At 43.8% G+C, this 25,692-nt stretch overlaps 1 protein-coding gene across 2 annotated transcripts in view; it reads left to right on the forward strand.

Annotated features, from left to right (window-relative positions):
• Nucleotides 1–20,935, forward strand: part of LOC149362569 (carboxypeptidase Q-like) — a 35,367-nt gene extending 14,432 nt beyond the window's left edge. Inside the window, exons 1-5 of one of the 2 annotated variants that reach the window (XM_089573100.1) lie at nt 4,691–4,843; nt 8,357–8,881; nt 13,845–14,094; nt 16,984–17,087; nt 20,224–20,935. In XM_089573100.1, the coding sequence (XP_089429226.1) occupies nt 8,381–8,881; nt 13,845–14,094; nt 16,984–17,087; nt 20,224–20,796 (1,428 nt within the window). In that variant the 5' untranslated portion in view covers nt 4,691–4,843; nt 8,357–8,380 and the 3' untranslated portion in view covers nt 20,797–20,935. Of the gene's footprint in view, nt 1–4,690; nt 4,844–8,356; nt 8,882–13,844; nt 14,095–16,983; nt 17,088–20,223 lie in introns of those variants that run through there. The other variant, XM_089573099.1, reaches the window with a different exon arrangement.
• Nucleotides 20,936–25,692: the final 4,757 nt, after the last annotated feature.

Below are 25,692 nucleotides of genomic sequence, written 5' to 3' on the forward strand. Positions count from 1 at the left end.
TTAATCCGATTTAAATTATGGAAAACGGCTGCACAGGATAATAATTCGACATTTCTAAGAATGCTCGGAACCTGTAGATCGAGTTCCCGCAGTAAGAAGTCGAGTTCAGATTCGTTCTTTAGGATGGCCAAGAGACATGAGAGAGGCCTTTGCCCTGCAGTGGCCGTAGTCAAGCTGATGATGATGATAATTTAAAATTACTTACATTTCATGTGGGTGGAGGGAAATGCACAAGCCTTTGTAAGAGGTCCGAAAAATAGGTTTTACTAAGGTCTTCGCCACTTCTTTGTTCAGTGAGTACGCACCTTTCTAGCGCGATGTTACAACGTTCTCGCTGATGCTTATTGATCCACTCTTGTTCCCCAGATGCATATGGCGTGTTCGTAAAGTTCGCATTATTGCCATGAACAGAGACAAAACAAAGAAAGGTAGGAGTTAAATCTACCCCTACATATACCCCCTCTCCCACGCCATATCTAATGGGCAAGCTGCCGGAAACCACTTTCGTTGTACAACTCCCCTCTTTTAGAGCAATCACTTCCTCGACGTCCCAAAAATGTGTCTCGCGCAGTGGTCTCTTAGTTCGAGCAAAGAGGAAGAAGTCGCTGGGTGCGGAGTCAGCAGAATATGGGGGATGGGACAAAATTTCGTGGTCTAAGGAGTCTGCGTCTACAAACGTCACCTGTGCTGAGTGAGCCGGTACGTTGTCACTGAGCAGACGGGCGCCTTCCGTGAGCTTCCGTCGGCGCTTTGCCTTGTTAGCATCACGAAGCGTGGTAGAAGGTCGCATTAATACCTCCCTGTGATGTCTTCACCCTTCTTGACATAATCCTTGCGACGAGCACAAAGACTGTTCTAGAACACACTCAACGTGACCTATGCTTGTGACCACAGCATTGGCCTTTTTTTTGTCGCTGGTGATTTCACGTGCAGCCACTCTTTGTCAATTCTTGATCATAATGCTGCATTCAATACTCATCTATGGGGATGAGACACTCGAAAATGTAATCAGTGTTGCTCTCGTAAACCTTAAACAGTTTTGCAGCTCCTGCATTCAGCAACTCTTTTTGCACTGGCCTCAGGAAATGCGGAACCCACAGCGCGTCAACCTTCATGTGCAGGTTGTCGCAGAGGATATAGTGCGCTGAGGCTGCCCTCAGGTTAACCAGCTATAGTATTTTTACAGTTATCTCCTAATCAGCGAGCACTATAGCTTCCACTTGCGCAGCAATTTGTGGTTCACCATCTAGTGACGGTTGGCCACTCCATTTTTCATTTTCAGGCTTGTTTAACCGCGTAAGAACCTTTTGCACCATTTCACAATAGTGTCATAAGCTTGAGCATAGTCACCGTACACCGCCACAAGCTCAGCATCAATCTCCTTAGCATTGTGTCCATTCGAATACAGAAAGCGGATTGATCGTGCTTCCATTTTTCTGAATAACGCTGTCATTTTTGTTCTGATGCCCTAGCGGCGTCCTCCGGTACTATATAAAACACAATCTACCAACACTGCCTTTGAGAATTACGGGAGGAGTAGTCCCAAGGGGTCTAAGCTATCACTTCCCCATATGGCTTTGCTGTAAAGGACACGGCAAAAGTAGGGCCTAGCAAACTACGTTTTCAATACAAAAAAAAAATAACAAATCACAGCTTATCTGTTTTCGTAGCAAAATTGCCACCAACTCTTCATAAATTTTCTGCAACAATACTTACGCAAACAGCTCCTATAAGAAGTTCGTGTTAATTATAAAGCATTTATATGAGTCCTTCGTTTCCATTAAAATACGTTCTGCCTAGTAGCAATGTATGCCGCCTGGGGGTTAAACCTAAGCTTGGGAAGATGGTAGAAAAAAAAGAGAATAAAATATTTCAGCAGTTCATTTTTAGCAAAGGCACCAGATTTCACGAATTGGAAAACTGTCATAATTTAAATAAAAACCTCAAAAACGCAACACATGATTACTTCGCAATCGTGTGTAGCTCCGCTGCTGGGCTTTGTGATGTTCTGCGGAGCAAGCTAACGCGATCTTTAATTGCGTTGCACACACAAAAAATTATCAGTAACATATAAATGCACAGCACTGACCGAAAAGGGGAAAACGTGTTGATGCTTTCAATAAACGCATCATTGCAATGGCTGCAAAAAGCACACATGGCTAATAATTTTTGGTTCAACAAAAATGGCTTTGGGCCGGTTGGTCGGACGTACTTGTGGGGAAAAACCGCACTTCAACCGCAGTTCTCATCTTCATCCTGTTTGAAGTGCGGTTATTTTCTACAACGTTAATTTTTAGGTTTGGCACATAATGAGAGTAACATATTTTGGGGACCTCTAAACAAACCGTCGTAAGTTGTGTTATGAAAGGTCTCGGAAATCGTTCCGCTAAGAATGCTAACAAATCTGATTAATTACGTATCGGATAATCATCCACACTTAGTGGCTCACATTTTTAATCTGTGTCTAAGACACGCAGATTTTTCTCGTGAAATGGTTTGCTCCTGGTGCTGTACTTCATGAATATTAATGAAAACAATATAAACTTTTGCCAACCAGTATTTAGTCCCACTGCAAAATCGAATGTTTTCGAAGAGACCATTTTGAATAAATGTATGCAAATCCGAGAAAAGAGTAATCTGTTAACTCAGGTACAATTGCGCTTCTTCAAAGAATCTGGGATGAGTTTTAAATGATTCGACCATAGAATTGAAGGCTGTTAATTGATATTTAAAAAGAAACAATATAAAGTAATCTTGCTAAACTAGTTCCTATCTAACTAGGACGTAATTTTAAGGCGCAAAAATTTGTTTTCAGTGAAAAGCTCAAGAAATAATGAGTGCTATTCAGTTTGTAAAAAACCAGTTCCTCTTAGCGGGACAGCATCCTAGCCGAATAATGATTCCTACCTCTCTTATCTTTTACCGGTGTCTTGTGGCGTACCTCAGGAAGCGGCGTCTTAATCGGCTAGATAGCTTTGAGGTTGTTCTTAATGTCATTAGCTTAAAAACGCAACGACCCACTATCATTTACTCCTGCAAAAGTGTTTCTGGGAGATCTCTATGCTGATTTCTTTTTCCTTCTGTTCGATTTTGAGGTGTGTTTTGTGTATATTGTATAAACATATCTGTTCATTTTGTTTCTGTTATGAATCCAGCGTTCTTCATCCTTTAAATGTGATGAGTTGATTACGCAATATGCCGACCTCTGTGTGCCTCTCGTTTTTGTGCGAGTTTAGTATTGCAATCGCCCCTTTGTTGTGTTCTGCAGTGCAGCTTTCTCACTGCTGTATGGGTGCCGGAATGTGAACCCGTGGCTCTGACAAGCTGTCCATGAGATAGAGTTCACTTGTAGTGGAAGGGATGTGCCTTGAATTCTCCGTGCAGCGCAGCTTTCAATGTGCACAACAAACAGAAAGCTACTCTACCGCTAGAACAAACCATCTGGCAAATTAGGCCTTTTATCATTTCTAGTGCCGTGTTTGAAGTTTGAAGTTTGAAGTTTATTTCCATTTCAGTAAGAAATGAGGGACCCGAGACAAAAAGTGAACGTTAATTCACTTGACGGCGCTCGGGCCCCATTGCATGGCAAGACAGCGAGGTGTCGGTAGTAACAGTTGTACGAGTACATTTACAGACATTGTAGTTTTTACTAACATAGTTCAGTTTTTGTGTGTGTGTGTTAAAGGCAAAGACACAATGTGAAGGATAAACATGATCAGCAAATAACAGCAATTGTGAATAGTAGCAAACCCAAAAAATACAAAAAAGACATAGGAGGAAACACACTGCAGGCTCCATTATGCAGCTCAATCGAAAAGACTTCGGCCAGAAAACTTTTCACCAAGACTGTACATTCTATGTGATACAAATAAATTTGTGCGTTTATCCATTTCTAAGCCTTGAGAGAACCGCTATCTGTCTGGCGTCATTCCAGGTCGCTGTCAGGGTGGCATTTGAAAAATGACTGGCATTTAAGCTTCCACCAATAATGCGTAGTTAATCTAGAGGTAAAGCGAGTTTCGTGCTATTTCGGCCCTGTTGTAGATTGAACTGAAGGTAATGTACTAGGTGTGAAGATATGAATAGCTGTCTGAGTACTGGGCGGAAACCCACTCCTCAAGAATTCTTAAAGCACTTCGTCGAATGTTTTATTGCAGGCAGATGCTCTTTCGCTAAGTTCATAAATGCGCTATGACCTGCCACCTGGATTATCAAAAAGACTTTATACGGCGAGTACCTACACTGGCTCTTTCAATGAAATTGCTTCAAGCGGGGAAATCTTTTACCTCTACTCTTATGCTATCAATGGCACCACTCAAATTCGTTATTTTTCGAGTTCAGAAATGCAACCACATAAATTAGTCTCATTCGCCCAACTGTTAATCAAGAACAAAAATAATGTATCGGTGTTCTGCGTACCTTGAGGTGGGGCGAAAAAATAACTCGTTTCAAGTTGCCAGAATCGCCGCAATATCGAAGCGCTGTTTCACGCTCTCGCATCGGTTTGTGAGGGCGCCGCTACCAGACCGGTAATCAGCGATCGCCCTTGGAAGAGTCGCTGTGGGCAGAGGCGACGCGTGACTAGCATGAAGGGCTTCTTTGCGCGTGCTCAATACATTTTCTTCCTGCCTAGCAAGAAGCAAAAATAAAGAGCCGTTGTCTAAAGGACGAACGCGCATTCTCGTTCACAGCCAAGCGAGGTAGCGCCAGATTCGACGGCAGTGCTGCGGTAGAAGTCGACCCGTGTAGTTACTCCTTGTCGCCGCAAAAAACAAGCCTGCCTTGCGTCCTTATGCATCTCCGCGGCATTTTTGAATCACTGTTCACCCGTGAAAGCGCTCAAGTACGTACGTTTTCCATTATTCACATCCCAGAAATTTATTAAGACTTGCTTAGGGAGCGAGACCTAGTTGTTCATTGTCAACGTTTTCCCGTCGTAGCGCTAGAAGAACTTTGTGTCATGAATGTTTAACAGCGTACAGCCGGCCAAATCTTTAGCTGGCGTGCGCGACAGCCGCTTTTTCGGTACTCCTGAGCTTTGGGATGAAGCGAACTTGCGGAAAGCTCAATATTAAGCACGGGCTTAGTGAGCCTGTGCTTAAATTTGATATTTTCGCAAGTTTGCTCCGTCATAAGCTACAGGAGCACGGAAAACGCGGCCGTCACGCACGCCAGCTAAAGATTTGGCCGGCTCTACTTGACGTCTGGCTGCAGCCGGGCTCGTCCAGTAGGAACTAGACTGGAAGTTGCACCTGCAGAGATTACACTTGCTTGCGCTGGACAGGGCTGCACTGCACAGCACTGCACTGCGCAAGTCAATAATTAGCCACGTTTTGCGGTCATGGCGTATCGACACATCCTTAAAATTTTCTTTATACAAAAACATTTTTTAATAAACGTAGATAGGATGACAAACTGTGTTTCTGTACTCGTTTTCTTTAACGTTCCTACTGAAAGAACTGAGTTCGACTTTTGCCTCAGGCGGGGTCTGATTTCAGCGTGTACTATGTGACAGGTAAACTCAAGAGTCGCTAATTGATACCCCATTTGTTTAGCACAAAACATGCTGTGCGAAAGTTCCCAATCAAGAAGAGACGGTGATCGATGTCTAATTCTATTTTCTTCACAAAATAGACCCCGCAGAGCTTGCACATTGCGGATCTACGTACTACGGTTAATGCTGTTTTATTTCTCCCGGGTTCAATTTGTCCTAGTTTTTGCAATTTTATTCTAAGAATGCGCGGTTTGTGTTGCTAAATTTAGTTTTGTTAGTGGTTTTGACGCCCACCTCGGTGCGCGCACCAGGCATAAACCAAAAAGCAGCGCATCTGCGTATATTGGTTTTTAGGCTGTTAATCTTGCGACTCTACATACTGGCTGCCGTTAGCACACGTTGTTAGAGTAGAAGTAACACATTCAGCTACCACAGCGTTATTTGAGGCTCATGCTCCGTGCCTCAAAAACGTAGTGTACTGAATTTAGCTCACCTTTGGCTACACAGATACAAAGTAAAACGCCGCCTGGGAGAACACAGGCGCTCCCGGGACCTCCTCCCAGAAGCAATCTGGTCGTACATTGGCTGTCGTCCAAAAATTGCACCCCTGCTTTCCGCCGCGGGATCATACTGAACGAACATAAGGATCAACGCACGTGGGAAATTGTTGAAGCGTTTGTGTTTCATTGGGAGAAAGACACGTGCGTCAGCAAACCTGTTGCGCCGGCACGAAACGAAATAGAAACGAAATAGCACAACAGCTTCTGTAATGAGGCTAGGTAAAGTCGGGCTCGTTCTTTACAATCGTGATTCGCGCTCGCCCTCTTGTCAGCAGCGACCGTCTTCAGAGATTAGAACTTTGTTCTCAAGGTGTTCGCATAACGCGCAGCATGCAATTAACGAAAAATGGTTGCGTTCTCAAACATGCGCCGTTTAAGATGGGCAATTGGAAGTCAGCATGTGATTTGTGTGGAACTCCTAGACAAATTGCACCATCGCCGATGAATGTTTTTGAAAGTAGCTAACCAAAAGCGCACAGGCCCAAATTTTGTTTGCTGTTACATTGTTAAAGGCAAGGAAATTTTTGCTATCATTTCGCTTACGCGAAGAGCATGCGCGGAAAGATTGGCATTCATGGTCGCTGGAATTTGAATTTATGAAGCATCGTCATTTAACCTATTACATGATTTTTCTACTCGCTACTGAGCGCTTTCTCAAAACGAAAAATTCCTCGCACAAAATTTTTTGCAGTAGTCATAACGTTAAACAGGCCTCATACGCAACTCTTTATCGCCGTAATTGATAGCTTAACTTCATTCTGTTTATCTTATCGCTTGAAATCAATAAGGAGAAGGCATGTAAAGCAGTGCAATACTTATATAATAGAACGAGCTTGACACTGAATATAATATGGGCCTGGTTTCCTGTGATCATTCCAATGCGCTTCACGAAAATCCTGGCCGTATCCCACGGCACCAGAGAGCTACACAAATAGTGTATAGTGGCGGTGGTAGTAATCGCTCCTCTGACGGAAAACACAGCGGCGCTGAGGCAATGAGTCATTGAATATGAATATGAATATGGCGAGTCAGAGCGCTTTCGATGCGCTCCTGAGTTTCGTGCTGTGCAATTTGACGAGCCTCACCTATATATGGAGTAAAAACGAAAGCCTACGGTGGCAAAGTTATCAGACCGGATAGTGCTGATAGCCCCACCGCGGTGGCTCAGTGGTTACGGCGCACGGCTGCTGACCCGAAAGACGCGGGTTCGAACCCAGCCGCGGCGGCCGAATTTCCATGAAGGCAATATTCTAGAGACCCGTGTGCTGTGCGATGTCAGTGCACGTTAAAGAACCCCAGGTGGTCGAAATTTCCGGAGCCCTTCACTACGGCGTCCCTCATAGCCTAAGTTGCTTCGGGACGTTAAACCCCAATAAACCAATCAATAGTGCCGATACTTTTGGTGGTACACTGAACAAAATTCTGACTTTTGATTTCTGAAATATTCGTCACATAACAGCGCTTTCCCTCCTGGTGTTGGTGACAATTATGTACTTATGCGGGCCACGCACGACCTGAGAATACGACGTAAAACTGTATGAAAATTATTGTTTTTAAACGCACGGGATAGACCGTTCTGAAGATCCTTGAGTTGTTAAAATACCATATTAACAGCTGTCCATAATTTACTAGCAGTTAAGGGAGCAGCACTTCAACAGGATTGTATCGCATCTGACCAGATACAGATATGCGCCGTCATGGGCTGCATCACTCTGGTTACACGGCACAAGCCGTGCCCTTTATCCGTTTCCCTCGACAGTCGTGTTGGTCTCCGGTGTACAACTGAACACCGAATAAAGTCTGGCGGATGATAGAAACCCCTTATTTGTTGTTTCCGATATCGCACCCCTGTTTTCACGCTATAGGCTATGTCCCCGAAGGAACACAAACTGGGCCACCTTTATTTCCGTCTTGGTTATGGCGAGCCAATAGTAGTCATGCGAAGCTGTTTATTCAATGCCAATTTATCTTATGAATAAGATTATTCAATATTACATGAATACGAACTATGCTCCCCTTCAAATGCCTTTACTGCAAGTGGATGAGGCAGCTTCGAAGACCGGAAACGCTGAGCGGGAAAAATACTGGTGCTTCGTCAAAATATAGAAGTGTTTCTTGTGGACAGTCGTGCATAGCTTTTTGAGAGCTTTTAAGCGCCTTAAATAAGACAGTCTCTTATGCTTTTAGTGCTTTGCTTTTGTTTTCTTTTGTTTTTCATTTCGAAATAAAACCAAGTTTATTACGCAGTGACGCACCCCTCAGGTTCAGCATGTTTCTATAATATTTTTATTTTCTTCCGCAGGTGGGCCCCTAGTAAATTGGCGCAATGACCCGGATTCGTGCAATCGCCTCTACGCTCCTTCTTATACACACGATCGTAATTTCTCACTGCGGCGAACTGTACACGTGTGATAGTGACAGTGTCTTACCATCTGGTTTGGTGCGTGAGATTAGAAATTATGCCCCAATCGTCCACCAGATTATTGACACTGTGGTTTATGGAGCTGAGCAGAACGTGACGTACGACGAGCTGGCCAAGTTTGTGGACACGTTTGGAGCGAGGCCATCGGGCAGCCAAAGCTTGGAAAACTCCATCGACTACATGTTTGAGCTCCTCCGGGGCCAAGGACTCGACTTTGTGCACTTAGAGAACGTAAGCGTAGTAAACTGGCAAAGGGGTCACGAGGAGGCTTGGATGGTGAAGCCAAGGCAAAAGAAAATGGACATCCTGGGACTGGGCAACAGTGTTCCCACACCGCCCGGCGGCGTAGAGGCTCCAGTGCTTGTCGTTCACTCCTTCGAAGAACTTGAGGCGAATGCCAAAAAGGTGAGGAACTATGTGTTTCTTAACTCCTACAAAATTTATATATGTCAATCGGCTGAAACGAAGTAACAGAATGATTTGGTTTCAGCTGCAAGTTTTAAACGCGCTTTGTCAGTGTAGTGCAATAATGTGTTTGTGTTTTCCCTATGCTGAAAAATAACCTTGACTATTCCAGATTTTTACCGCCTGCGTGATTTGCAGTTTAATTTCTTTGTATGTTTTTGCTAGAAAAGTATCAAATAAGGTAACTTATTTATTGATATCAAATGGTTTTGAACATTTTGACGCAAGACCCGACGTCATAACGAATGTGACATTTTGTGAATGTTTAACTGCGGAGCATGAAATGCTTTAGGAGCCCAGTTCAAAGTCTACTCCAGCCATAGAAAGCTACTCATGTGAATTAAAACCACAATTTACTAAAAGCTGTTGTTGAAATACTCTCGAATCCGCGAATAATAAGTCATTATTTTATCCAATACTACTGATGCAAATCGGACTCAGAAATGTCATAACTTCATCGCACTGCAGAGCCTGAACGTTAATGGTGGAGTGTTCGAGGCATTCTAAGTAATTCATTTTTCATAGCTTTGCCAGAACGGGTTCGATTGCCTGGAGTCCCCGGCTAGGACGTCGATGGCCGGAAATTATGGTTGCCTACGCACGCGCTGGCTTCAAGGTCCCATAATTATTCTCCCCCCTGCGCACAGCATTTTGCGCAAGGGGCGAATAAAGCACTGAAAAAAGAGGAAGAAGTACACGCTTGAAGCACGCTGCTAGAGCGGGAGTCATGTTCATTCAACCCAACGGGCTGTCATGCTCCCCGCAGACTAACTGCGAGTTGCTGCCTTCGTAGGTTCTAAGAAATGCTTTCACTATCGTCAAGCCTAAAGCGCAGCTGCACTCAAAACTTCGCACGTCTGCACAGCTTACAACGGCTGGCGAAAAAGTTTACCACGCGTACTGTACTGCAGTGCTTTTCGCCCTGGAACATTGCACTAGTGCCCGTTCAAACTATATATCACTAATAAATAACAGTTCGCTAAATTTTATTGTGATAGCACTGCTTCACGAGGTCAAAACGGCTGAAACCGGCAAACGGGTGAAGCCATAAAATATAAAATAAATACTGCTCCGACTGTGATTCAAATCCGCGGCGGCACGTCCAGATCAGCTTCGCTGACCAGTGTACGAGGGCAGTAGGCTATTGCCGCAGGTGATCGCACCTCGTGTTAAACTGCAACACACTCACTAATATTTGCGCAGCCTTATAGCGGTAGTGACACAAAGATGAGCGCTGCATGCTTTAGCGTGGACAAATTTGTGGCAGAAACACGGATTAGAGCAATGCGCGTTGGCATTGACAATACTGCTGCAGAAACGCGGCATTGAAGCACAGGCAGGTGGCGTATATTGAGCAAAGTGGCACTGACGATGAAAAAGTTGACGGCGCGCATAACTGCCTCCCTGGCTCAGTGGACACCTCAGTCTCGCTTTAAGGTGCGTGTCTATGTCGTCCACCTGCAAAAAACTGCTGTCCCACAATATTCGATGCTTAGCAATGCTGAACAACCAGCCATTTTTTTTCTCTTGAGATGACAGCCCTGCATATTTCAGGTTTGGACAATAAAAACAGCCTATCGCGACGCGGAATGAGAACGTGCTGTCTTGAGGGGTAAAACCATGACAAGCCACTTGCTTCCTTGATGCAGTTCCAGTGCACTAGCGTTGGCATTCGGCTGCTGATGTCCAGTCCGCAGTTCTGGCCGTTACCATGGCGACTGCATTTCTATGGCTGCGTAGTGCAAAAACAGTCGGCGTACCGGCATATTACAAATAACGACTCTTAGAGGAATCCTTCATACTCGAAGCTAATCCAGTCCAGCGCTCTCTAGTGCCTTATAGCTGGCACTGTCGCAAAGAAACAAAATTTCACTAAATGTTTACCATTCCGTAACCCCTTAAAAAAATTCCGTCAAGAGAAGTTTCCCGAACCTGTGATGAAAGTGTCCAAAACATGTGCACCAAGTCATTCATACGGGCCTGCCATGAGCAACAAGACACATAACCACTCCACGCGTTGAATATGCTTTCACGCGTAATTTTAACACTTTTCACTACAAACATAAAAGGTTTTCGCTGCCGTAATGGTGAAATGGCTAAATTCAGATCTCTGTAACTTTGAAAAGAAACTAAACACGTCTATGCAGCACACTGTGCAAAATCCTGCTATACTTCTTTGTGGTATTTGCTTCTACATTCCCAAGGTCGCATACCCGGCTAGTTTGGCTATATCGCTACAACTCCAGACAAATTCGGACATGGCCGGGGTACCCAAGGTGGCCGCGTTGCTGACTAAACCCATATATAAGTATATATATATATATATATATATATATATATATATATATATATATATATATATATATATATATATATATATATATATATATATATATATATATATAATACAGAAAAAAAGAAGGAATCTCGGCCCGGTATGTAGTAGTAAGAACGTAGACCAACGTTTGAAACACTTGAAACACTTTATTGACGTTTCGACCGTGGAACGGCCTTCGTCAGAATGTCTGATCTGAAACGGATGGTGCAATATATGTAGGTATGAACAACGCACAGGATAATGAACCATAAAAAAATTTGATAAAAAGCATCAGGACTGATTATAAGCAAAGTACATAATGATGTTCTTGATATGTAGCTAACACAGAAGATAGACCAAATTTCGCACAAAGTAGCTGTTGTGCATTGTGATTCATTTATCGTCTTGTGATCCAAACTGTGACTCATTTTCGTTTTCTAGCCATGTGCCTGATGCTTTTTATCAAATTTTTTATGGTTCATTATCCTGTGCGTTGTTCATACCTACATATATTGTACCATCCGTTTCAGATCAGACATTCTGACGAAGGCCGTTCCACGGTCGAAACGTCAATAAAGTGTTTCAAGTGTTTCAAACGTTGGTCTACGTTCTTACTATATATATATATATATATATATATATATATATATATATATATATATATATATGTGTGTGTGTGTGTGTGTGTGTGTGTGTGTGTGTGTGTGTGTGTGTGTGTGTGTGTGTGTGTGTGTGTGTGTGTATATCACGTACATCTTGAGTGAAATGTTCTCATAGTACCAGGCTTCCTCTTAAGCAGTATATTCTAGCACTTAAGAGGTCCATGCAGCTACCAAGGTCTTCAGATATAAAAATCACACTTCTCCTGTCCCCTGCAGAGACTTTGAGGTTCAGAGTGTCCTAAATGTCCCGGTGCGCTGCTCAAAAGAACTCCTTTTGGCTCGAGAACTTTTGATGCACGCTGCACATATACCTTTTCCTAGAATGAAAAGAGAACATGGCAGTGTTCAGATTTATCTTACGTGTACAACTGCAATGTTTACCTGAATAAACAAATGGCACAATAAAGACGTATTAAAAACAACATGTGGCACAGAAACGCAAAATACGCATTATATATGGGCTTCAAAGAAAGTGAGCCTTGGAGCCATTAGTTCCGGTAAAATGGCACTGTGCTTAGTGTGATACCTTCTTTTTCATGTCTTTCCTTGGAAAAGCGACATTTGGCGAAACATTGCAAGAGCTTAAGCTAACAATCTGCTTCCGATAGCTCCTCCCTTTCGCTATATTTTCACTGCAGGGTAAATGTTAGTCTGACCAATAGAGGATGAGCGGGCGGTGACTTTCTGCTTTCTGCCATGAAAGAAACCCAAAAAGTATATTTTTCCCTCTTAGGTTTTCTTAGTCCACGCATTTGTCAAGCCCTGGCGCATGCATGTTGAATTTTACGTCCTCTCATTTCGCCAAAGATTCGCTCGGTACATCCGCCAACTTGGTGTGCGCTGTTATTCAGCGTTCTCTTGAGAAAAAAAAACAATTCCAGACAATTTAACGCATATAAACTTTATTTTTGTTACCTAGCTTGCAGGTGGCCAAAAATCAAAACCGTTGAAAAATTGCAATGCTTCGCCCGGGCCGCTGCTAACCGACCATCAAGAGCATAACATTGGTAACCTGAAGTGAAACGGGTGTATTCAACGTACGCTTGGTAATTGCGCCTAGAGAGGGCAGCGATGCAATTTTACCCCTGTCTCTGCTCCATTTCACTTTTGGGAGCCTGTTCAGAGCTACATACATCATAGTTAGCCGCCTAAATACTTTATGTGAGAAGTAACGAACACCACTCAGAAGTGAAGGCGTGAAGAGGAGTTTTCGAAATGGGCCTCTTTATTTAGTGTGCCCGGAGAAGGTAGGTCCCTGCCGTAGCTCATCGGTTATCTCCCCAACAATGAGGCCCATTGTATGATCTTGCAGCTAGGAAGTTCAGATTAACTTATATCTTTTAAGCGCTACGTACAAATTTTTTTTATACGTTCTCAATGTGCCCAATTCTGTAGATAGCGAACTCGTAGTTATTTCTGATGGCGTGTTGCGCCTTGCAGTCATTCTTTTCTTACAGGCGAAAAGAGGATGCTGACGTCATGATTAAGTTTGTTTCTTTGTTATGTCGTCTAGTAAACGCATGCAATATTTGTCGGAACAGGTAGGCTGCTAGCACATCATCCGGCATTTGGCTGTACTGTTTTTGGCTCAATAAATAATTTTTTGTTATATATTTCACGGATGTGCGCATTTGCTGGAAAAATGCGATTCCTTGTTCCCTCATGCGTTTACTTGAAGAAGCCTGGTTTTTCGATGTTGGTTTCCAACTAACGTGGTAATTAGCGAAATATTTTGTACGTGCCTATAAAAGTACAAGCATAAGTGTTTAGCCTTCGAAACTCTGAGGAATATTCTTTCTCGATTTTCTATTTAGGCGGGAAAATATTCATTGTCGGTCTGAATGACAAGCGGCGCCTAAAAGGGTCAAAGGACCAGAGACGGAAATCTCAAGAGACCTGCGTACTTCCTTTTCCCTCCTTGCAGGCGGCGGGTAAAATCGTCGTGTTCAACCAAGAGTTCGTCACTTACTCGAAGACTCTCAAGTACCGTGTGCAGGGCGCTTCTGCCGCGGCCAAGGCAGGTGCCGTGGCCGCGCTGGTGCGCTCCGTGACTCCCATGTCGGTCAACAGCCCTCATACGGGCTACATGATGTACGACGAGAACACCACCAAGATACCCACTGCGGCGGTGACCGTCGAAGACGCGGAGCTTCTGGCCCGACTGCAGGAGAGGGGTGAGCACTGTCTGAAAGAGTTTCACACCGTTGCGCATTGTTGCATAGAAGATAACTAATGTACTCTTGGTGCTTAGTAAGCCAAGTTAGGGCTTAGCTTGCGCCGAGGCTACTTGGTCGCTAGCTTTGCCCGTATGGGTAGAATGTAACCACAAGCTCTATTCATTACTAGTGCCATCAACAACCACAATTCACCAGCGCTTGTCAGTGATGTATACGGTAAACATGAGCAACTTTGTTTATTTCGGCCATTCTATTGTTTTAAAGGAACACTGTGAACAACTCCGTGCACTTATTGTAAGTAAAACTGTTTATTTTCTGGCTCTTCCTGCGAGCAATGGCGTCTGGTTGTGCACAAAATGACTCCTTATGGTGGAGGATATCAAATTTAAAAACATTCCCGCCACTCTATTGAAACTCGTGATGTCCGAACCGAAGTAGGACTGGTGTGCCGCCGTTTTAAAAAGAATGGAGGTGTTGCCCAGCCTCTGGGATCCACGCCCAAAATTTTGTGTCGACGCAGGCATTTTATTTGTGCAATCGGGCAATGATGGCGAAACCTGTAATTTATTTTTTACTCTGTCCTAGCTAATAAAAGATCCGTCTTCGGTAAAAGTGGTCTGTTTGTGGTTAGAAAGCTCTTATCATATCGATACAGGAGAACTTTAATTTGTCCTCAGTGTCCACTTAAGGATTTTCGCATACTTTCTCCAGCCGCCTTATGCCCCTGAAGCTTCTCTAGTTGCCAAGAAATTGCAAATATGAATCGCTAAAATGCATCGGAGTCTGTAACAATACGTGGCGACTAGTTTCCACATGTAACTTGTGTTAGATTGCGTCCCAATTTTTTTCTTTCAGCCAGCCGCACTGAAGACAGTTAATCATCGACTAAAAAGGGCACAAATAAGGGCGTCTCTATAAATGCGGCTTCATAATGTACAGTGCTTGATGTACTCGAAAATATGATGTATTGTGCTCCCCGCGCAACTCCGCAACGCGCGAACACCGCATTGCGTTGTGCGTACACGTCGTTGATGAGTGGTCCACTGCTCGGAGCAATGTCCGTTTGTGCAGGCGCTTTCAGACGAAAAGCTGTTTATTTCTCAAGCCTTACCATACAAGTTCCAAGAGGCATTGCCAGAGCTTTGTCAAAAATTCCTGAAAAACGGCGGTTAAAGTAAGAACAAAATATTTTCAGGAGCGTACTGTCAGCTTTGCAGATTTTAGTTATCTAAAAAAACTCATTAATCACGAAGGTAATTTTCAGAGGTCTCTAAGATTGATATTGAATCTGTTGCTTAGTGCTGAGGTCGAGTTTGTAGCCATGCACAAAATGGTTTCAGCCGTCGCGATGGCTCAGTGGTTATGGTGCTCGGCTGCTGACACAAAAGACGCGGGTTGGATCTCGACCGCGGCGGTCGCATTTCGATGGAGGCGAAATTCTAGAAGCCCGTGTACTGTGCGATTTCATTGCACGTTAAAGAACCCCAGGTGGTCGAAATTTCCGGAGCCCCGCGGTAGGGCGTCTCTCATAGCCTGAGCCGCTTTCGGACTCTAAACCCCCAAAAACCATGAACCACAAGATGATTTCATATCATTTTTTTAATAATCATTCTCTAAAACTTTGCGGTTTGGGGAAACACACTTCTTTTTCCGCACAAAACAATCTACGTGCATGAGCCGAGCAGGAAGTTTAACGTCAATGTAACTTCCGCTGGTGAAGTGTTCAAATCTCTAAAGCGCCGAATTCGAACTGCCCGCACTATTGTACTAAGGCATGCACCAATTTTTGCTGCTTCGTGCTCAAACTTTACAGCAGCGTAGTTAGCGATGACTACCTTCCTTTTTTTTCGCCAAGCGGCGAAGTACTAGACAGTAGCACATTCGCTGATACAAAGCGTAGGCACTTTGAAATGGGTGCCGTAAGCACTGCAACACGTCGCCAGCGGACAGTACGTTCGCAATGAGCTTCCTTCATCGCACACTGTCGTTTGTCGCTACGACCAGGCCATTGGCACTGGCCACCAGGCTGTGGCACTGGCCACCAGGCTGTGGCACGGGAAAGTTAATTAGTGAACTGTAGTTTATCAGTTAATCAGGCCGTCTTTAACGACAATTGACGTCCGCTGCGGCTGAAAGTGTGTTCCCAAGAATATTTTCTATTTCAGTCACCTTACCTTCAGCAATTTTTGAAAGTGCTTGCTGAAATGCCCGGTGTGTAATATCACCAGAGCATCGAATCACGCCCGCCAATCTACACCCGCTCTGCTTCAAAATCAGAAAAATGCCAGAATTTTTTGTGAATTTAACAGCCTCGGGTTAGCGCTCAGTATTACGTTTTTAGCAGTGACCGGCTGCCGAGACTCGTTAACGAATCGGTCAACACTTTTCATTCGCGCGCATTAAGGCGCAAACTGCCACTCTTGGGTCCACAGCCCCCGGGTGTGACCAGAAGTCTGCAGATCATGTGGTATCCTCGACTTACAGTACCTGTTGAGGTAGCTGACGCCTTGCTCTAGAAGACTCAAGGCCCAGATGACAACAGAATGAATAGTCCATAGGATTTCAGCTTTCTGTCTAGTCCTGACTCCTGCCTTCAATATCCAGTGAACAAACGGTACCACAGCATGAAAGCCAGGCACAATATATCTGCATCTAGAAAGCATGCGTGGTTGCACTGAATTCCATGGACGATTTCAAAAGGTATGCGGATTGTGAAGATTTTGGTACCTAGATTTTTAGGAGACCCTCCGATGCATTCGCGATGCGTGCGAAAATGTCATCACAAGTAATTTGCCATTTGACAAAACAGGAATGCGTTAATTTCATTTCCTTTCCGCCTCACTGTTGGAATGCCGTTCACCTTGCCTCCACTGTTTTTCACCGCAGGAATCCAGCCGGTCGTCAAACTTGTTATGGGTGCAAAATCACTGCCGCCAGCTCCTTCTCGGAACACAGTTGCAGAGATTCGTGGCCAAAGCAAACCGGACGAGGTCAGAGCGCTCATTGGTGCTTTCTTTTAGCCATTGTTGCAGTTTACTTTCGTAATTTGCACGGTATTATATTTGTTCATTGGTAGTCTAGAAGAATGTGTGACGGCTGATCAGAAACATGCACAAGTGTGCAGTAGTGATATGTAATCTATGCTGATGGTTCCGACCAAATACAATGTACTAGCTATCCTTTTATTGCTCAAAATTACAGCATATTCGAGAAACTACAATAAGATTTTGCCAATACAACTCTGCGTCTTTTTCAGTAAAAAAACAAGATCTTCAGGGCAGTTGATTTATAAGAAAAATAGAGGCAGTAAATTGTGTGAATTCAGCTTCAATGAGCCGCGTGTGGGCAGTTATTTTTAGTTCAGATTGCGTGGTCATCAGGGTCATCTTTAACGCTTCTGAACAAACAATGTGTACCATACATTAGACTAGAATATCAGTGATACAGGCATCATGTTATTTGCGTGTTTATATTTTTTGCATTTTTTATAAGCTGATCGCTAAAAATATTCTCAAAACAAAATCGCAATTTATTTCCTAATGCACGTGTGCATATATCTTGAATAGCAAGTGAATGTAATGTTGATGTCTCAGAAGGTTACCTGAGGTCACAAGTGGTCTAAATCGCTCGCTAGATTACGTTGAAGGCTCTTCAAGTTTTTGTTAAGTTCGGCATAAGAAAGTGTCAGGGCCTCTATTGTCTCTAGGTGCTGTGTATAACTGACAACCACCTTCCTCTCTGACTGTCTTTTTTACTGTGGTTTCAATGGCTATCATAGCTATTGAAATGCGATCATTTTCACATTTCTCTTAAATCAGGAGAATCCTTGTGAATGCGCCGCTAGTTGCTAAAGATGCTGGCTTGTAAAGAACCGGGGGGCTGACTGTGGCCAGTGGCTGTAAACTACGGGGTAGTCGAGGTACCTCTCGAACGGTTAGCGAGCGTGCCTAAAAACACGTTTGTGAAGTCTCATTCAGAATTTAGCTCCTTGGTTTCTTCAAATCTATCTTTTCTCCTGTCGCTTCCCTCATTCTTTCTCTTGCTTGCCCTGTCCTCTGCCTGTCCTTTTACTCACGCTAGCCGCAGCTCAGGTGCTTCAGGTTTTGATGGCAGATGGCGCGGTTAGCAACATCCTTTTTACTTTCGCTTTTATTTTATTAAAGAAACCACTAATAATAATTTTTTCAACCACTTTAAACCTTTTAATTCCTTTTGCGCACACGCTAATAATAAAGGCATATAATACAACCCGAATTGCTGAAGGATGCGCAGTGACACATGTCTCAATGTGTGATAAACATCTATGAGTTAGACAGGTTCATTTTACAAGGAAAGGGTCTTCTGTCCTGCGTAGAGGAAGTGGCAGTGGGTAAAAAGGACTGTAAATGATGCTGGAGACTTGGGAAAATTTTATTTTACGGGAGCAAATCTCCAATTTACGGGAGCAAATCTCCAATTTTCCAATTTGCCGGATCATTGATGTGAACCCAGACAGTTGCTGTTTAAAAACCGTAGTAGCCACTAAAATACCAGAATATTTATTTATTTATTTATTTATTTATTTATTTATTTATTTATTTATTTATTTATTTATTTATTTATTTATTTATTTATTTATTTATTTATTTATTTATTTATTTATTTTACCCTCAGGGCCTTGCAGGCATTACAGAGGGGAGTGGGCAGAAAATATAGAACAAAACAATGGAGAAAAGGGAAACGGGTACATCAAAGATTAGTCCTGTGTATACAATGTTAGCTAGACAAAATACATTAGTGCAGAACAAAATCGTCAGAGTTTACACAACACCAGCCAAAGCTTTGCGAAAGTTATTTACGTCAGTAATAGATACAATTTCACCAGGAAGATCGTTCCATTCCTTAGAAGTACGCGGGAGAAATGAGTAAGAAAGAAACTGTTTTACATAATGGGATGGCAACTTTGTGGGGATGATCAATGCGGCTAGATAAGTAGTAAGGTCTATGAAATAAATTATTGTGTAGGCTGGGGTGATAATATAACTTGTGAAAAAGGGTTAGCCGACAAATTTTTCGTCGCGAAGCCAATGACTGAAGACTAAGGTTAACTTTCATTTCCGTTATGCTAGCTCCTCGGTTATAGTTAGACAGAATGAAGCGAGCGGAGATATTTTGAACACGTTCAAGCGAAGTAATTAAGTAGTCAAGGCTAGGATCCCAGACTGCTGGTAAGTATTCTAGCTTCGGACGTATTAATGTTTTATAAAGAACTAATTTCAAAGATGAAGGCGCGCGAGAAAAATTACGTCGCAGATAACCTAAAGTTTTGTTAGCGTTATTGATTATGTAATCTATGTGAAGCCTCCAAGATAGGTTAGAAGTAATATATCGTATCAATATCAGAGCAGAGAGAGAATATATCAGAGCCTGCCGCCACGTTAGCTGCATAGATCCGCCTATAATGGCCTGGTGTCAAAACGCACCACGCAAGCAGCTAACACCAGCCTTTTGCACTCTTAGAAGGTACATACCACGACAACAGTAAAAGATACTGAAGACTACTCAAAAGAGAGGAGGGACAAAGAATGCAGGTGGAAACGACGGAACCTTTCTTTCCCTAGTTGCTTGTGCGCTGTCTTCAAAATATTTTACAGTGAGCCACCAACTCGGCTAAACCAAAGTATTACTCGAAATAACAGGACCCAAGTTACAAAGGATATGACATGACGCAGTTTCCAGAATCTGCGCGACCAGTCACATAAAGCGAAACTTAGTGTTAGATCGTGTCACATTCATCTTATGCACAAAATTTTTCAAAAATGGGGGTGATGTGAGCAATCAATCCTCTCCATCAAGCGCTGCATTGGCTTTAGTTATTCGATAGCCCTCCATTGGTCACAAGAGACGCCTTTTACATTAAGTGCACCACACACTTCATGACTCACTTCTAGAATATGACACTTGGGTAACGCCAAAACCTTCGTATGGACCAACGTATTAATACTAGCACTTTACGACAAACCTGCTTCTTTGTATCTGCAATCCCGGCCAAGATTAATTGAAAATGATTATCAAGGTCCCTGATAGCCTGAGTCGCTTCGGGACGTTAAACCCCCATAGACCCTGAACCATCCTTACTTTACCCAGGTTGTGCTACTCTCCGGTCACTTGGACTCTTGGGATGTGGGTCAAGGTGCCATGGATGATGGTGCGGGTGCCTTCGTCTCATGGAGGGCGCTGGCTGTCCTGCGCAAGCTGGGACTCAAACCACGGAGGACGCTACGTTGCGTCCTCTGGACGGGCGAAGAGTTGAACACCGCGGGAGCCACGGAATACTTCCGCCGCCACTTTGATAGCGAACGCCACTTCATGAACCTTGTGATGGAGTCAGACACAGGGGCGTTCCGACCTTTGGGCCTTGGTTTCTCCTCCTCCAACGACCGTGCGCGGTGCATCGCGGCAGAGGTGCTTCGCCTGTTCGCGCCAATTAACGCCACGCAATTGACCCTCGGAGCTTCGGCGCCGGACTTGTCTCTGTGGATCAAAGAAGGCATCCCAGGCGCGTCTCTGAGCACAGCGAATGAGAAGTATTTCATATTTCATCACAGCGAGGGAGACACAATGACCGTTCTTGATCGCCGAGAACTGGACCTGTGCACGGCGCTCTGGGCCGCGGCGTCCTTTGTTTTCGCAGACTTGAGCGTGCGCCTTCCCCGGTGAAAACGACCCTGTGTGGAAAATCCCGCTACGCTTGTGAAGTGAAAGTGGGCCGATGGAAGTGCCTTGTTCAAAGAATTGTGCCTTTTATTGTTTCATCGCTTTGCTGCGTACTGCCACTACTTTTGCGCAAACGATCACTCTAACAAACCTAAATTTCTTGCAGAAGAGTTGAAATCTGGGTTAGTTGGTACATTATACTTAAGAAAAACCAGCCAAAAAGACGGGGACAAAGGAGAGACGAGGCACACACAACGACTGGACTATCAACTGTGCTTTATTGAAAAAACAGCCAGTCTCCAAGAAAACCCAACAGAGCATGCGCAGCTCAACGGCACCGCAAAACCAGCACAAAAAACAACAACAGCGCTCTCGTAAGATAGTCAAACTGCGGTGTCAACGGGACAAGTAACCTAATTCTTTCTGCATCAACGTGATAGAAGCCGTTGATGCAGAAAGAATTAGGTTACTTGTCCCGTTGACACCGCAGTTTGACTATCTTACGAGAGCGCTGTTGTTGTTTTTTGTGCTGGTTTTGCGGTGCCGTTGAGCTGCGCATGCTCTGTTGGGTTTTCTTGGAGACTGGCTGTTTTTTCAATAAAGCACAGTTGATAGTCCAGTCGTTGTGTGTGCCTCGTCTCTCCTTTGTCCCCGTCTTTTTGGCTGGTTTTTCTTAACTAAATTTCTTAGCCACACCAATACTCAAGTTTGAAGGAGGCATCTCTCAGCAAGTAGTGGTATTTCCTCTTTTATGGCCTCTTCGCAGTTTGAGTTGTGTCGATACGGAAGCTGTCAACAGCCGAGTCCATTAGGACAAGCGATTAAAAAGCAACACGTTTAATCCAAAAAGCGGCCTTTATCCATTCCCCACATGCAAATTGCAACATGGAGCAAACACACCATTACTTCCCCATTGTTAAATGATTTGTAATGTGTTTTGATCAACGTTTTCTTTTACGACTTTTCTCCGCGGTAACGCTCCTGCACAAAGACATTGCTCCCGCCTATCACCATCAATAAAAAATCGTACGCTAAAATCATCGCAGTGCTTTCCAGAGACATAAAAATGCAGCCCACTGTTCCCTCATGGCGCATTCTATTAGACCATTCAAAACACATTTTCTTGCACGAGATGCGTGCTTCAATGTGCGACTTGGATTGAATTAATTTCTGAATTCTCATTGGTCAAGACGGATTTTGGACTTCCTCGCAGATTCACGGCTCTGCTCGAGATTCCGACTGGAATCCTACATCAGTGACGTGAAAATAGAAGCGCTGGCTTTGCCTACGTGCTGAATGCTTGCATCGTATCCCTACGTAGAGTTCGGAAATCAACGGCTGAAACAGTGTCCACGTGTTCGCACCAAAATTCTTATCGGGCCCCTTATACCCACTGCGACGAGATGCCACTCAAGCTAATGAGCTTAAAGATTCCCCTTTCTCTTTCCCTTGGCTTCTTTCTGACAGATTTTTTTTTCATTCTTCTTCGACTTGCGCTGCTCCTTACGGCACCAGCATTACTTCTGAACGAGCATATGTTAGCACTGATGGGCACGGCTGGTCAGCAGTGCATTGTCCTTAAAATGAAGAAGTGGGCTGTGGCATCGCCGGGTCTGCCTTTGCTGCTGACTTTTTCGTTTGTTTTTTTTTTTTGCTTTTTGACCAGACGACCAAAGCCGCGCTCAGTTCACTGAAATCCTGTTACATTTTGGTCGTTATTAGAGACTGTCTAGCTTTCAGCTTGTTACCAGTGCAGGATATTATCTGGATATAAAATTTGTCCAATGTTTTCGAGGAATTCACCAAGGTGGAGTAGATTTGTAACAAAGGAGTTCTACTCACTACCGTCTACCCAACCTCAGCCGGGCGGCTAGAAAGGAACGCTGCACAACTTTCGAAGAAACTTCATAGTTCAAGAAAAATTTATCCTGGACAGGGGATAAGAGATTGCGAGCAAGGTTTTTGCAGGAATTACGATAACACAAATAAGAGCTGGAATTTTTTCCAGTTTTTTAAATTCCTAGGTGAGTTTCAAAAAGTGCCTCTGCACTATGTGGCAGAAAGTTTCTCCTTGTCGTATCTCGTTCTATGTTGCGTCACTTCGGGAATAGATCTCGAAGCAAGGGTACCAGCTGCTTGGAAAGGTAAGTGCGCGCTCTCCTCCAGGAGAATAAACATGATAAACTAATCATGTTCTGCACTGTGGTGGTGTTTTGCATATGTCAAGAAAATACCGGGTGTTTGAAGGAAGCTCGCCCAAAATATTTACAAATAGGCTTGAGGTATAATGATGGCTTCTGCGGCTTACTAATACTGGTATTGGCGGACATCAGAAAATAGGTGAGTCATATTAACTGGCAAGATGGTTAGCTAAGTCTAAATAGTTTACTTTCTTAGCTACGCCTTCTTATAAGCATACTAATGATAATCGGATGGTAAAAAATGCATTTGGTTCCAAGGTTTATGGGGTTTAACGTCCCAATGCGGCTCAGGCTATGAGGGATGCCGTAGTGAAGGGCTCCGGAAATTTCGAGGTAAATTCTATTTACAGCATGGTGTTTTATGTTTCGTTGATCTATTATTTGTTTAACGGCGCATTACAATGTAGAGTCTCTTTTAAGCTTTTTCTACTCATCATTTCGCACACTACGGCGTGCATTGTTGCATTGTTTAGTGTTCCTTCCGAAAAACGCAGATTTTATTTAGTCGAAAATTTGCAATTTTCCCCATTCTTTTGTTGTGGCTACCATTGCCTGAACCGCCAGTAAATGCCACGTGCGAGGTGCTGGCTTTTCCTCTAGAGGCAGGCTTTCTGAGTGGGTGAAGGTACTGCTAGCGCTGATAAGTAGTGGTTAACGCTTTGAAGCTGCCCTTGAACGTGACGCACACCGTTTCAGATGGCACTTGGATAAATTTCAACCACTCAGAGTTCTTTTACGTTCACTGATATTGATGAGCGTGTTGTTGTTTTTGTGTTTTCTGAAAAAATAAAAATAATCGAGATTCGATGACAGTTCATAAGTATATTTTCCTCATCATGTTTAAATTCGGGGGCAACGCAGGTGGTCTGCATCGAAGTCAGAACTGTGCCTTTGGTCCGCAAGAAATTATAAGTATGTAATGAGAAGGCGTATTATATAGAGGACATTATCTCAACACGCGCAAGTTACAAGCTCCAATGTAGCAGTCAGAAAGGAGCTGTGATATAGATGTTGCCATCTTAGTGCAGATTTATTTCCTTGAAATTCAATCTCATACTCAGAAGAGTCGCACCATAATGTGTGTCAGTATGGCTGGCAAAAATGTGCACAGAGTAATCACTAGAATGCACCCTACGTTTCGCTCCAGTGTCAGCACGTCCATTTTTGCAGGAATTGTGTACAATACAAGTAGGACTCATGCTACCATTTCTGAGCCCGCTTGCATCATATGCACTGTGCCGCCTGCCGCCCGCATTGAAACTTCTAGGCAGGATTTGCACCTGGCCATGAAGTGCTGCAGTTACGCTCCACCGAAGCAACAGTTTCCTAAAGGACAAGGGCTTACTTTACCACTCTCCGTTCCCTGACATCTGCACATCTTTGGCAACGTGTCAACCACACAGCTATACCCCCGGCCGCGGTGGCTCAGTGGTTACGGCACTCGGCTGCTGACCCGAAAGGCACGGATGCGATCTCGGTGGCGGCGGCTGAATTTTGATGGAGTCGGAATTCTAGAGGCCCTTGTACTGTGCTATGTCAGTGCGCGTTAAAGAACCACAGGTGGTCGAAATTTCCGGAGCCCTCCACTACGGCGTCCCTCTAGCCTGAGTCGCTTTGGGACGTTAAACCCCATAAACCGAACTAAACCAAACAGCTATACCCGGAGGAATAAAGCGACAGAACAGCGGATACTATACGTCAAGTGTTTGGTTGGACATTAACCGAATTCAGTGCAATGAAGGCTTGTATTTGTGTGTAAGACCGCGAAAGCAAGCGCACACCAATTCAGAAACAAGAAACAAACTGTAGTATATTTAGTCACAGAAAGCACAGACAGAAAATTTCCTCCTTCGCTATCTAGAATCATCGGTTATGAAATTATAGATACGATTTCAAAACGCTCAACAAGGCGAGCTTCATTCCTTCAGCCAGCGCAGGGTTTCGAAGGGTATTATTATATCATCCATAATTTGCTGAAACAAGAAGCTATGCTCTATCAGCTGCTCCTCGCGTATAATGTGCGGTGTTAATATTCGACGGAAACACGAGGACGTAATATTAGATAAATCTTCTGCACCTAAAAAAACTAACGTAGTCAAAACCTTGGCATGCCGTAGCAATTACGTAAAGCGCTTCAATAACACGTTTGTATTCTTCTGCATAAGGCAGCAATCTTTCAACCATTGCCAAACGGCAAGCTATAAATCTTTCCCTTCCAGAGAAATTTAAGAGAGAAACTAGCCGCGATGCGTCAGCAGAAATATGACTCAGTAAAATATTATTACCTGTGGTTGCGCTGTCAGACGTGGTGTGCACAGGTTAACGCCTGCCAAAGCAAAGCTAGAGTATGGGTAAATCAGTGCACGCTTCTAGCTAAAAACACCCTCAAATGACCATTACGGAAGAGTATTACATATTCATTTCGAGCGAAGCCCTAGAGCGGACCATCGCAATAAATTTCGCGGCGGCAAAGCTTTATTCGTGGTGACTCGTAACAAAGCACTGACCCCGGAGCGCTTTGCGTATCGTCTTTTGTACGCTATCTCCGGCCCTAACTTAAGCGTCAGTGGTGCGTTGCTTTCTGAGCATCCAGTTTTTCAAGGTGAAAGCGTTGCCAACTTTATTCCAGAACAGGCCTATTATCAGCTTCTCATGATCATTAATACGGATTTACTTTTTCAGGCAATAAAAACTGCCA

Source organism: Amblyomma mixtum, chromosome 2, assembly GCF_055824585.1.
Source record: "Amblyomma mixtum isolate Tamu chromosome 2, ASM5582458v1, whole genome shotgun sequence".
NCBI lineage: Eukaryota > Metazoa > Arthropoda > Arachnida > Ixodida > Ixodidae > Amblyomma > Amblyomma mixtum.